The 13,204-nt window shown below is 65.4% G+C and overlaps 3 protein-coding genes across 3 annotated transcripts; 1 reads left to right on the top strand and 2 right to left on the bottom strand.

Annotated features, from left to right (window-relative positions):
- Positions 1–156: 156 nt before the first annotated feature.
- Positions 157–1,497, bottom strand: CHLNCDRAFT_138223 (expressed protein; the record flags this gene model as incomplete). The annotated part of the gene is made up of 4 exons (XM_005851277.1): positions 157–336; positions 457–628; positions 769–876; positions 1,361–1,497. The coding sequence occupies 4 exons, from the start codon at positions 1,495–1,497 to the stop codon at positions 157–159; spliced, it is 597 nt and encodes a 198-aa protein (XP_005851339.1).
- A 331-nt stretch (positions 1,498–1,828) lies between these two features.
- Positions 1,829–8,309, bottom strand: CHLNCDRAFT_138222 (hypothetical protein; the record flags this gene model as incomplete). The annotated part of the gene is made up of 19 exons (XM_005851276.1): positions 1,829–2,370; positions 2,508–2,632; positions 2,822–3,336; positions 3,464–3,614; positions 3,755–3,826; positions 3,981–4,181; positions 4,322–4,535; positions 4,667–4,732; positions 4,946–5,027; positions 5,226–5,377; positions 5,494–5,589; positions 5,688–6,255; positions 6,408–6,478; positions 6,629–6,830; positions 6,955–7,030; positions 7,136–7,232; positions 7,359–7,467; positions 7,561–8,026; positions 8,245–8,309. 19 exons carry the CDS (start codon positions 8,307–8,309, stop codon positions 1,829–1,831), a joined length of 3,870 nt encoding a protein of 1,289 aa, XP_005851338.1.
- A 1,728-nt stretch (positions 8,310–10,037) lies between these two features.
- CHLNCDRAFT_19379 (hypothetical protein) lies at positions 10,038–13,140 on the top strand (the record flags this gene model as incomplete). Its single annotated transcript, XM_005851584.1, has 9 exons — positions 10,038–10,138; positions 10,293–10,399; positions 10,529–10,819; positions 11,120–11,234; positions 11,435–11,564; positions 11,721–11,891; positions 12,091–12,222; positions 12,399–12,668; positions 12,934–13,140. Coding segments are annotated over 9 exons (1,524 nt in total), but the record flags the coding sequence as incomplete, so codon positions are not given.
- Positions 13,141–13,204: the final 64 nt, after the last annotated feature.

Here is a 13,204-nt window from a genome sequence, read left to right as displayed (position 1 = left end):
TGAAAGGCTAAGTGTCTCAATGCTGCCCAGGGGCAGCATCGCTGGGCGTCGCACTGTTCCTTCCTTCTTCTGATAGTGTCATACCTCTTCTTCTTCATGTCAGAAGGAAAGCAGTTCAAAATAGTGGGAAGATGGAGACTGCAAAAGACAAGAACATTACCCAGCTGTCTTGCCCATCATGGGTGCCACCAGCTTCCTCAACCCGTCGACCACCCCATGCTCGATAGGATCTGGGATGAGCGACGAGATGAACTCCGCCTCGGAGAACTGAGAAGCCAATTTCTGCGCTTCGGCGGTGCAGGACTCCCAGGCCTTGGCCCGCTCCTCTGCCTCCGCCTGCAGGATGCCGGTGTGCAACAGCAGGAGGGTGGCGTAACAACGATTCACCGATTTGTAAGAACGATTCACCTGCTACGCCACTCCTTCTCCTCCCCACTCCCAGCACTCCACAGGCACCCTGCTTGCCTGCGTGATGATGGAGCGCGCCTGCATGCGCAAGAATGGGTCATCAATCCCGCTAAGGTCGGTCGGGTCCTCATAAAGGGTGGTGATGGCATCGAAAATGCCGTATGATAGCTGCATATCCACGCGGTTGGCGACGCACCAAGCCTCAAACCGGCTCACGCCACTGCGCTGGCAGCAAGTTGGGCAGGCAACACCAGAGGCCCATGTGAGGGCGTTGCCACCTCCATGGCATGTATTACAACGCGATTACCAGCAAGAAAGCATCGCACCAAGGCATGCCCACTACAGCAACCGCATGCTCACATCTGAAGTGCAATGGGCCGCAGCCCAAGCTCCCACTCCGTCACCATGAGCCGATTGCGCAGGCCATCCACAGCACGAATGTAAGTTTTGCTCAGTGCGAGCGTGAAGCTGCAGCCGGCCAAGGCAGGGGAGAAGCGTAGGCAGGGAAGAAGCGATGGCGGCAAAATGAGTGTGTGGCAAACCACCAGACAGAGCCGACCAGTCCGGCCAACAACCTTGATGGCAACTTGCCTGGCACGGTAGCTGTCCCAAGGCTGCTGTTCATGATCCGGCTGCAGCAGCCGGGCAGCAGGGACAAGGATGTGACAAAGGCGGCAGGACGGAGATGTGGAAAGCGAAAGACCTGCAGTAGCGCAACCTACAGGAAGCTGGCCATAATTCTGGGACAGCAGCTTGTCCATTTCCTTGTCATCTCTCAGGATGGCTCGTAGCGCTACTGCCCTATCTTTTCCTCGTTCCTCGAGCTGCTGCAAGGCTGCTTCCATCTCCTCCACCCTGCAAGCCAGCCGCAACGCGCCTCCTTAAGGGTAAGGAGGGGGGCGCAAAGGGGGGGGCGCCTTTGTTGTGCAGGGCCAGCAAAGCCGTTAGTTACCTGGCCTGCAGCTCCTGGCAGTGTGCTATGAACCTGTCGAGATCCACCTGCTGCCTGCTGTCCACAGCGTCCATGCCGCCCTTGTTCACCGAGCTGTTGCCCGCCGCCGCCGCCTTGCCGCCGCCGCCCCTCCCCATGGCCCCCCGCGGTGCTGAAGCGACGAGCAGGTGCCTGCGTCGCTGGCATATACGATGCACGATTTGGCTGGAGCAAGCTTGGGCGGGCATTACGGCTGCCGATTACGGCTGCCGTAATACCAGGTTATCTTTGCAGAGCGCGAGTTATGCCTCACTGAGCCGGCGCAGCACCAAGTCCACAAAGCGCTACTTGCAAGCAAGCCGCACAAAGTCGTGTCAAGCAGGCGCCAGCGGGGCGGAGCGCCAGCAGCTGGGCGGACCGCCGCTTGGAGTCGGACGCAGCGGAGTCTGCTTACAAAGTGCCGTACAGTAATGTACAAATGGCGAACAATCACACACTGCTGTCGTTGTGCAACTGGTATGCACCGCGCAGTGCCGGGTGCTGCTCCTCCGCCGCTTGCAGCGCAGTGGCCACGCTGCGCCCCGCCAGCAGCGCCTCATAAAATGCAGCAAAGTAGCCGCAGCAGTCTTCTGTGCTGCACTCCAAGGGCGCCGCGCTGCCTTCTTCGCTGCCATTGCCAGCATCAGCCTCGGCGCCAGCGGCCATGCGGCACACCACACCCTTGGCACCCGCGCGCACGATGGCGGCTGCAAAGCCGTGGGGCAGCGCCGCGGTGCACACGACCAGCTGGCCCCGCAGCAGCCAGGCCAGCGCACCCAGGCTGTCCTCAGGCAGCACCACCTGTGGGCTGGCAGCAGACAGCAGCAGCATGGACAGCGGAGCGCCCTCGGTCCAGTGCGTCTGGCTGCTCAACACGTTCAGGGTGCGGCTGCCCGCCAGCTCCAAGGTGGGCTGCTGGGAGAAGATGTCCGTCAGCCGTGCATCCTGTGGGTCGTGACCCAGGCTCTGCAGCAGCGCAGAAGCCTCCTCGCCTGCAGGCAGCACGAATCATGCAGTGTATGTGGCAGCGGAGCGCAGGTGGGGCTAAAACCCCACGGGGAACCCGTGCCACCCAAGATCCGCAGCTGCAAGCACACCACACCATGACATCTGCCAGCCCAAGGCTCACTTGGCTCTGCCACCACTTGCAGGCGCTGCTTCCACTGCAGCACGGGACCGTCGCCGCCCACCGCCTCCATGCCCAGGTGCACCACGCCCACAGAGGGCACCAGCGGCGCCACCTGCTCCTCCAGCCTGGCCAGCAGATCTTGCCCCGCTGCGCTTCCTGCTGCTGTGATGCCTGCTGCCGGGCTGCTTGCTGCTGCCATGCAAACTGCTGTCCTGCGGGGGACTGCTGGCCACCGCGGTGGGCTGCGGGCAGGGCTGGCGCTTGAATCGGTCCCCGGGGTGCTGGCGCTATGGCGGGAAGGTGGGCGCCCTGACCGCCGCCCGGCCAGGGCGGCCACTGCCGCATCTCCTGCTGCGTCGGGAGCCGGGGGCGGCTGCTTTGGCTGCTTGGCCGGGCTGCCAAACCAGCTGCTCAGGTAGGCAGAGAGGCCGCTGCCCTCAGGTACCACACTGCCATCGTCGGGGCTCTCTGGCGCAGCAACTTGCGCCTGCTGTGCTGCCGGCGGGGGCCCCCCTGCTCTGCTGGGTGCCGTTACTGCCAGAGTGGTGCCAGCTGCTGAAGATACTGCAGGGGGTGTTGGTGCTGCCGAGGGCAGCTGCTGCTCCTGGTCACACTCGCGGCCGCTAGGCGGCACCGTCAGTCGCTGGAGGTTGACAACTGCCGCACAGTCTGGCAGCCTGCCCAGGCTGGCTGCAACTGCGTCGTCCACGCTGGCCTGCTGCGCGCCCAGCCGCGGTGCTCGCAGGACCACAAGCTTGCGCCGCAGGCCCAGCTTTACGGGGGCTCGAGCGCTGGAAGGCGCTGCCATTTCAGCGCCAGCCTCCCCACCCTGCATGCGCGTGCGGAGCCTCAAGAGTTGGTTGCCACGGCCAGCAAGCAGCGCCACATCCCAAGCAGCCCTGCACCTCCACAAGCGCTGCCCAGCCGGCAGGAAAGTACACGGCTGGGCCCCGCACCTGCGTGCCGAGCGCCGCCGCCGCCGCCGCAAACTTGGCCTGTGCTGCGGGCAGGGCGATGTAGTCGTCGGTGGCCGCCTCCAGCGCCGCCCAGCGCTCCGGGTCGATTTCGTCCAGCTCCATGGCGCAGCGTGGGTCAAGCGCGCAAAACCTGGCAGGAGCGGCCGGTGGCCCGATTGGCTGGCAAGGAGTGCGGTGGAATGGGGGAACAGGCGGGCAGGCGCCACAGGCGGGCAGGCACCACGGGTCCCCAGCGGCCCAGCATCCTGCCAGCCTAAGCACACCACCCACCTAAAGTACTTGACGCCCGGCACCAGAGGCAGCAGCGTGGCCACCGCCTCCTCCACCCGTGTCACGCTCGTGCTGCAGGGGCAGAGCAGCCAGCAGGCAACATTCGCTCAGCAGTCAACTGGACAGTACCCCATGCCCTTGCGCATGTATCACAGCGCCCTAGAGTGAGCCACGGCACCAGTCCGAGCCACAGCCCCCCCCCCCCCCCCCCCCCCCCGTGTCCCACCTTGACTCGATGAGGATGGAGCCTGTCTCCATGAACGATGTCAGCCCCTTCTCCCGCCGCGCCGGCGGTGCCAGACCCACCCCCAGGCTCACCACCACCTCGACGCGGTGCTCCGGCCACAGCAGGCGCGCCTCCTGGAGGGCAATGACGCACGGGTTGTTGGCTGTCACAGCGCCGTCCTGGAACTTGTCGCCGCCACAGCTGCGGGAGATGGCAGGGGAGGGAGGCGAGACGGGCGGAATCCTTAGATGCGCACCAGTGGGCGACATGGCGCCAGGGCCACACGCACTGGCAGGGTGGGGAGGCGAGTAGGCACCTGAGGCCAGGCAGCCGCCCCCCACCTAAAGTCTTCCAAGTAGAAGGAGGCCGCCGACGAGGCGCGCACTGCCTGCCACACCGCGTGCTTGCAGGAGCCGGCGTGGCCCGAGATCTGCTGTGCCAGCGTGTCGGAGCCGGGAGGAAGCTGGTAGTTGCGGAAGACAAACGGCGGGGCGGGGGAGACGGACGACAGGGTGCTGACAAGGGCGATGCTGGGCACATTCAGCCCCGCGGTGTCTACATCAAGAGTAAGGGCAGAGCGGCGGAGAGAAGGCTGGGTGGAAGGCGGAGGATGGACTCGACAAGCTGCGCAGGGAGACGAAAACGGCCATGGCCGTTCCACGAAATTGCGCTCCCCTCCCACCCACCAATCATGGCATCTCCAACGCAGCGTTCATGGGTGCTGAAATCGCAGTACTCTCGCAAAAGGGATTCTGCAGGGGGCAGGGCAGCAGGGATCTGGGCAGCAACAACAGTGTGATTCGTGACTGGGGGAATGCGCTTGCAAGCACCCAATTGCGTACACATGCGCAGCACAGCTGCTCAGCAGATTACCCTCCAACATCCAATGACGCGCTGCCCTGGGACCAAACGACAAGCCATGTCGGTGTGGCCTCAGGCTGGCCTGATGAGCCTGCCTCACTCACCATACACGCTGGCATCGTGCTTGTAGCCCACCACCACGGCACGCACGTGTGAGGTCTTGTTCTGGAAGGTGCGATAGAAAGACTGCAGGCACCACACGACAGATACTTGCAAGATGTGACCAAATCACGCTGACAAGGCAGCACAGCGGTAGACCTGTTCTTGTCTTGCTGCCTGTAGACTGTTGTTGGCAAGGAGCAAACAGCCCCAAGCAGGCCAAACCAGGCAAGGCACAAACAGCGCAAGGCACCAGCGCAGCTCCCCCCGCCCACCAGGCCGCACCTCCATCCAGCTCTCCTCCTTGCTGTCCTTGGCTGCCACGATGCGGGAGAAGACCTTCTGGCCCAGCACCTTGTAGATGTAGGTGCAGTCGTCCATGTCAAGCTGGCGCAGGCCCAGCGCCACCGCCAGCAGCCCACCTGTGCTAGTGCCCACTGCAGGCGGGCCAGTCGACAGCGGCAGCCAGCACAAGTCGAGGTTAACTCCCTCTGCTGTGTGCTGGCAGGGTGCATGGGGCAGTGCGGACAGCCCCAGGGCCAAGGCGGCGTACCGATGAGGTCAAACATCTCGTAAATGCGCTTGCCGGTGTGGCGCTCCAGCTCGCGCAGCAGGCGCACCGTGGCCAGGCCCTTCATACCGCCACCGTCTGCGCAGATGAGCACCAGATGGGCGACCGGGGAATGCGCGTCATAATACGGCAGCAACGCAGGGCTGCTGCATGGCACGCAAGGCGGCGAAGCACACCTAGGGACAAGATGCGCAGGCCGCGTCCTTGGATGGGCGGCTTGCCCACCGCCGCCCGCACGAGCTCATTCTCCCCGAGTATCGCCAGCACGCGCAGCGCCGCCGCCTGCACTTTCAGCGGCTCCTCCCTGCTCAGCGCCAGCTGGGACAGCCGCCGCATCAGCCCCGAGTTGCGCTCCAGCTGGCGCTGGTTCTCGGCACAGAAGGCAAGGTTGCCCAGCGCCTTGAGCGCTGCGGTGCGGACCGCCTCGCGCGAGCTGCTGTCGTCCCCGCCCTGTTGCTCCCCCGCCTCCCCGCCCTCTCCAACCACAAGCTCTTCCAGGCTGCGCAGCAGGCTGTCCGTGGCCAGCTTGGCGGAGGCGGCAGAGGATGAGTAGGCGATGGAGGCCAGCAGGCGCAGCGTGCTGAGCTGGCGGTGCCGGTCGGCCGAGGGCAGCAGGCGCATGATGGCATTCGCATCGTTCTCCACCACGGCGTCTGCCAGCGCGGGGCTGTGCTCTGCCAGCAGCCTCAGCGTGCGGCACGTCTCCTCCACAACCACCGGGTTGTCAGACAGTGCCATCAGAACCTGCACATGGCAGGTGGGGCATGGGCATTAACACCAGGGCCAGGCAGAGCAGACTGGGTAACCCAAGAAAATGCCCACTGCCATGCACAGACAGGGGTGCCTCCTGGCCGACCATGCTGGTGGCAACCAGCCCCATGACAGTGCGCACGCACCAGCTGCTGCAGGCCGTTCTCCTGCCGCGCCATCAGCTCCCGGTTCTTGGGGTCCTCCTCAGCCAGGTAACCTGCACCCGCCAGGCAAGGCAAACAGTTTGGCTGGCAGACGGCATGCGAGAATGTCTTCAGGGCGCAACATGCTGCGATGCAAGGCTCGACCTCTGAGACGCATGCAACGGCATTGGCGGCGGCAGCGGCGGCGGGTGCATGCCACTCACGCAGCGCGCCCGCCAGCAGCGGGTGGTGGCCGCTGCTGCGCCGCAGCATGAGAGAGAAAATGGGGCGCAGCTTGTCTGACTGCTTGCTGTCCCACAGGCTGATGCTGGCGATGCCAGAGCCGCCGCCACCGGGTGGCGGCGGCAGCACCTCCACCTTGAACTTGGTGTAGGCGGGGTCGGCAGTCACCCGCAGGTTGGCCACCTGCGCACGCGTGGGCACCAATTGGGAATCCAAGATGATGTGCACTTGGGGAACCAACGTGGAGTGCAACGGAAATGAGCGGATGCTGATCCATCCAGCAAGCGCTCCCATGCAGGCTGCTCACAGTGATGTGATGCAGGTGCCCACAGGGCGAGATCTCCGGCAGGAATTCGAGCGGGTTGTCGTACAGGTGGAGTACACTGCGGGGGGGGGGACGCAGGTGGGGCCAGGCAAAGGAGGTTGGGCGGATGCAAGCGGCAGCGAGACGCGGCATTCACGGCCTGCGCCATTTGCTGTCAGCGCACCTCAGGTTACGCAGCGAGGCAAAGCTGAGCAGCACACTGGTCAGCCGGTTGTGCTGCAGTGTCAGCTCCTCCAGCAGCACGCACCGCCGCAGCTCGCCTGCACAGTTGGCAGCAGCAGGAAGGTTCCTACCCCACAGATCCCAGCGACTCTGCAAGTGTCAGGCTGCCTGCTGTGTTGCCCGCCTGCAGCTTTGCAGCAGCGCAGCGCAGCCCCCTGCCCCACCTGGCAGGATGGTGAGCTGGTTGGAGTCGGCAGCCAGCACCCGCAGCTTGGTGAGCTGCCCTATCTCGGGGGGCAGGATGCGCAGCTGGTTGCCAACCACCCGCAGCTCCTGCAAGCAGCCAACAGTCAGGGATCAGAGGACTGTACAGCCGTCTTCCCCCCACACCACCCACCCACGGCATGCACATCCACCACCGCACACCTGCAGCTCGGTGAGCAGGCCCACGGCCGGCGGCAGCGCGCCCAGGCCGGCGTTGCTGAGATTGAGAACCCGCAGCGCCTTGAAGCGAGCCAGCACGCGGGTGTCGGCCAGCGCCGCCACCGCGCCGCCATCAGCGACACGCAGGCGTGTGACGGTGCCCACATCCAGCGCGCTCCACAGCGCCAGGGCAATGGAGGTGCTCATTGTGGCGCTGCCAGACGTGCGTGTCAGCTCGGCGCTCGTCAGCCGCGACCGCGTGGCCTGCACGCTGAGCGACAGCCGCGCCGCCGCCTGCCCAAACCCCGCCGCCGCAACCACGCCCAGCAGCTGCTGCCGCCCCGTGGATAGCTGCACTTTGACGTGCTCGTGCACCAGGTCGGGGCTGTTGAGCGCGTCGTGCACCGACGCCAGAACCGTCGCCTCGCCATCGACCGCCGTCCAGCTCACCTCCAGCTCCTGCTGGTGGCTGCGCCGGGTCGGCAGTGGTGTGGGAGAGCAGGAGGGGCGTGGGGGCACACTTGGAGTGAGGCACTGTGAGTGGGCTGGCGGCGGGAGCGGCGGTGAGGAGCGGGAGCGGCAACCGCCCACTCAGCCAGCAGCCCCGGCAAGCCCACTGCAGCTAGTTTGTTGCCCGCATGGCTGGATGCCTCGTAGCGCTAGTAGGCAGCCGCAACGAGGCTCTACCTGAAGGCCAGCTGGAGTCTCCAGGCGTCTGGCTGCCGCTTGCTGAATGATGGCAGCCCAAACATGTTTTCCCACTCCTGGCTTCGGGCCTCAGACCCGCGCGCGAGGCGCAACCGAGACCCAAGCTGCGGCGGTGCTGACAGGGCATGGGCATTAATGATGCCCTGTCCATTTCATTGCTCTCGAGCAGAATCACCATTTCTCCATCAATCGTTGCATCAGCAGGCTCTACAGGGGGGTCTGGCACCCTCTGCAGTCCAGCAAGGGAGGTCACCCCACCCCCATCTGATCACCCTGGGTGTCCCGGGCTATCCCCAAGGAACAACACACTGTGACCCGCAGCCCACCCTCCGCCCGTCATGACAGCGGCAGCCGCTGCGGCCTGGATCCAGTTTGCGGACGCGAGTGCGGCGGCACTGGCGGCCCCCGCCTGTATGCCCAAAGCGCTCGGCCCCGACCTGGCAGCGGCAGTGGATGGCGTGGCAGCTCACGGCCTGGCGCGGCTAGTGCCATCCCAGCTGCTGGATGCTGCCGCCGCGGCGCTGCAATCCCGCTTGGCCCACCTGCACGACGCGCTGGCTGCCCTGTTTGCCGCCGTGGGTGACAGGGGCTCCGCTCCGGCAGCAGACGCCAATGACGACAGCGAGGAGGGCGATGATGCGAGCTTAACCCCTGAGGTGGAGGCCTCACTGGCAAAAGCTCTGAGGGTAGGCGGGGTTCGCGGTGCCTTGCATTTTGCCTTGCCTTGCCTCGGTCGTGGCATGACTGCCTCTGGACACACCTTAGGAGCAAACCCTGGGTCCCCGCCGCAGGACATCTGCGGTGCGGTGGAGTCTTGCGGCGAGCTGCTGCTCCAGCTGTGCGAGCGTACGCTGCGATCCCAAGCCGCGACTCTGAGCGTGGCTGACCGCGTCGCCCTGCTGTCGGCAGGGCAGCGCTTCCGCCGCGAGGCTGCCGCTGCCATGTTGGAGGCAGAGCCGGGGCGCTGGGCAGGTGGGTGGCCGTATGGCTGATGATGACAGGGGGCAGGTGCGGTGCACCACACAGACAGTATCGTGTCCGTTTGCTGGCATGCACTCAGTTTGTTGCTCATCTCGTGTGCGTGGCTGCAGGGCTGATCTACCGCTACTACTGGCACAAGCTGCAGCAGCTCAGCCGCCTGGCGCAGCAGGAGGAGGGGGCCGAGGAGGAGGAGGGGGGCGGGGATGCCATGGATGGAGATGGCGCAGCCACTACGGATGAACCAGCCGAGTTTGGAGGCCGCCGGGCGGGCCTGGTGCTGGAGCCGGGCTGGGCAGGGCAGCTGCAGGACATTGCCGCCTACCTGCGCATGCTTGACCTGGAGGTGCGCTGCGCTGCATCACGCAAGCCATGCTAAGCCTATGCATGTGAGCTTCGCTCCATGGTCTGCCTTGCTTACACCCGGGCCGCTCTGTGCTTTTCCGGCTGTAGGCTGTGAGCGAGGAGGCGTTTGCGGCGGCTGTGTGCCGCCACCTGCGTCTCCACCTGGTGGAGCGCACGCACCGCGCCTTTGACGAGCACATCCTGGAGCCGGCGCTGCGCTACAGCGCCACCATTCCGTTGCAGTTCCTGGAGTTGGTGCTGCCTCAGGGGGTGAGGCAGGGAGGGGTGGCTCCATGGCGGGGCAAGCGCGTCGCTTGCGCCGGCCCCAAGCTGCACCGCACGGCTGGCTAGCCACTCTGCTCTGTCCATAGCCGACGCTTGGCCGGCAGCTGCCAACTACCTGATACTCAGCATGCTGCTCCTCCGCGCAGGCGGCCGGCGCGGCGGCGCTGCAGGCGTGGCGTGCGCGGCTGGGCTACTATGTGTACGAGACGGTGGGCAGCCTGCGCATCGGAGACATGTTTGACATTGTGGTGGACTACCCAGACAGGTAACATGGCGTGTAGACGTGCTGCGGGGGCGAGACTGACGTAGGAGTGATGCTGGGCTGGGTTGTGCGCCGAGATTCCCCACGCTAGGCCTTGTTCACTGCCCCTCTGCGGCCCGATCCCATCCCCATCCCCGTACCCCCAACTGCTCTGCAGCCTGCCCGCCATCGAGGACACCCGCGACTGCCTGCAGAACACCAACCTGCACCGCAAGTTCATCACCCTGTTCCGCAAGGCCCTCATGGACCGCCTGCTGCACCCGGGTGGGTGAACAGGAGGGGCCTTGGGAACGGGGGAGGAGGCGAAAGGAAACACCCCAGTGCAACCTTTGTGTTTCCTCTAGCCCTGCACCCCCACCTCCTTGCCCGACTCCTTCCCTTACCCTGCTGCAGGCGCCGCCACCGCTGACATCATCCAGCAGTATGTGTCGGCCATCAAGGCGCTGTCCCATGTGGACCCTGGTGGTGCCATTCTGAGCGCCGTGGGCAGCCCCATCGCCGCCTACCTGCGCGGCAGACGCGACACCATCCGCTGCATCGTCACCATGCTGACCGCAGACGAGGAGGATGCGGCGGCACAGAGCCTGTTTGCGGAGCTGGGCAACGCGGAAGGGGCTGGGGCAGAGGTGGGGATGCGCTGGGTTGAAGCCGGCGGGCGGTTGAAGCCGGCGGGCCTGCATCCTTGTTGCCGCGCAGCCCATTCGCCACCCTGCCACCCGCGTCCGCCTGATCCTCTTGCCGGTAACTCTATCCCTACTGCAGGACTACAACAGCGATTTCGAGGGTCCCGAAGCGGATGTGCAGGCGTTGCGTGAGGCGGAGAGCTGGGAGCCTGACCCAGGTAGGTGGCTACCGGGTACCCCCCCCCAAGGCCAACGCTTCTTGGCCCGCCTCCGCTGCTGCTCGGCCCACTGCCGCCTACCCTTGGTAGGCACCAAGGGTACCACCATCTCGGCCCCGCCCCGCTCTGGGCCATGTCTGCAGTGGACGCAGACCCGGCGCGCGGCGCCAGCGCGGCTGCGGCTGCCGCGGCGGGGGACGTGATCAGCAAGCTGGTGGGCATCTATGGGTCCAAGGAGCTGTTCATCAACGAGTACAGGTGCGGTACGGGCATAATTCAATGAGGCTGGGTGTGGTTTGCAGCTGGCACCAGCGGGATAAGGGCAGTGCAGGGTCGTGCAGGCAGCAGCGTGCCAAGCAATCAGTGCAGGCAGCCAATGTATGGATGCAAGCCATTTGCGAGTACTCTGCCTGCATCCTCCCGCCCACCCGCCCAGCACCTGGCCCCGCTGGCCGCAGGTCCATGCTGGCCGACCGCCTGCTGGCCAAGGGCGGCGACTACGAGTGCGACCGCGAGCTGCGCACGCTGGAGCTTCTCAAAGTGCGGTTCGGGGAAGGCAACCTGCACAACGCGGAGGTCATGCTCAAGGTGGGCATAGGGTGGCAAGAGAGGGGTTGGGCTGGCGTGTTCAGGACTGCCAGCCAGCCAGCCTCCCCTGCACCCGCCACGCTGCCGTCCGGCTACGCATCACGACGCCCTCCCTGCCATGCCGCGCCGCCTGCCCCCTTGTTGCTCCCCTTGAAGGACCTGGCGGACAGCAAGCGCATCAACGCCAACGTCAAGTCGGTGCCCAACACCGCCACGCCGCTGCGCCGCCGCCGCCAGCTGGTCAACATCGACGGACTCAGCGCCACCATCGTCTCCCAGCTGTTCTGGCCCACGCTGCCGCAAGACGAGTTCAACCTGCCGCCAGAGGTTTGCAAAAAGGGGTGTTTGGGAGAGGCTTCTGAAATGCTCTCGGCGGGGGGCCCTTGGCTGCCTTCGCCGCCCGCAAGAAATGATGGCCATGCCACAGGACCACCGAGCTCCAATCCCCCTTTGTCCACCACGCTGTGTGCCGTTTTGTCCACCTTTGCAATGCACCATGCTGCCTCCCCTGCCTTGTGGTGCGCAGGTGCAAGCCATGCTGGCCACCTACGGTGCCAAGTACCGCTCGCTCAAGGCGCCGCGCAAGCTGCAGTGGAAGCCCAACCTGGGCACGGTGCAGCTGGAGCTGGCCATTGGGGACCAGAGCCTGGAGTTCAATGTGAGGCAGTGTTAGGGAGGGCAGCGGGGGCCCACACGCCTCTGTCTGCTGCTGTTCTGCTGCTGATGTGAAGGAGTCCTGGCCAGCTTCAGCTTCAGCAGGTCCTCATCAGACTTTGCTGCCCCGCCTGCCCTGCACCCGCTCCACACCTTCCTCCCTGCCCGGCCTCGCCGCAGGTCTCCCCATTCCACGCCTCTGTGCTCATGCACTTCCACACCCGCCCCGAGTGGCCGGCAGCTGAGCTGGCGGAGCAGATGGGGGTGGCGCCAGATGCGCTGCGCCGCAAGATCATTTACTGGATCAACCAAGGCAAGGCGCGGCTTGGCATTAGGCATGCGAAGGCGCCGGTGGCTTCCCCGCCTTTGCAAGAGGTTCCCACAGTGCAGGGCGTTTCCCCATGTGCTTCTGACCTGTTTCTGCGCCCCCCCCCCCCCACACACACAGGCGTGCTGAGCGAGAGCCGTTTGGCCGGCCAGCAGCTGGTGTACCGGCGCAACGAGCAGCTGCAGACGGGGCCGACGGTGGCTGGGGACCAGGACGGGATGGAGATGGAGGAGGGCGGCCAAGATGAGCTGCAGGTGTGCACTGCGAAAGCGTGGAGTCTGCTGTCCAGGGCCTTGTGCTGCCCTGGGCCCGCCCTTCCTCGTCATCCTCATCCTCTTGACTCTTTCGTTGCCCCGACACCTCCCGGCGCACCTCGCACCCCCGCAGGGCATGACCGCCTACGAGCCCTTCATCATGGGCATGCTCACCAACTTTGATGCGCTGCCCTTGGACCGCGTGCACAACATGCTCAAGATGTTTGTCAGCGACCCGCCGTACGACAAGACCCTGGAGCAGCTGGGCGCCTACATGGGCCGCCTGGTGGCCGACGAGAAGCTGAGCCTGGACGGCGGCACCTACCGCAAGCGCACCTGATGTGTACACCTGAGCAGCCAGGTACACATTTTCCACTCCCTGCTAGACATCGTACCTGTAATTT

The sequence above is a fragment of the Chlorella variabilis genome (genome assembly GCF_000147415.1).
Source record: "Chlorella variabilis unplaced genomic scaffold CHLNCscaffold_2, whole genome shotgun sequence".
In the NCBI taxonomy this organism is placed as follows: domain Eukaryota; kingdom Viridiplantae; phylum Chlorophyta; class Trebouxiophyceae; order Chlorellales; family Chlorellaceae; genus Chlorella; species Chlorella variabilis.
This window is presented reverse-complemented; position numbering and strand designations above follow the sequence as displayed.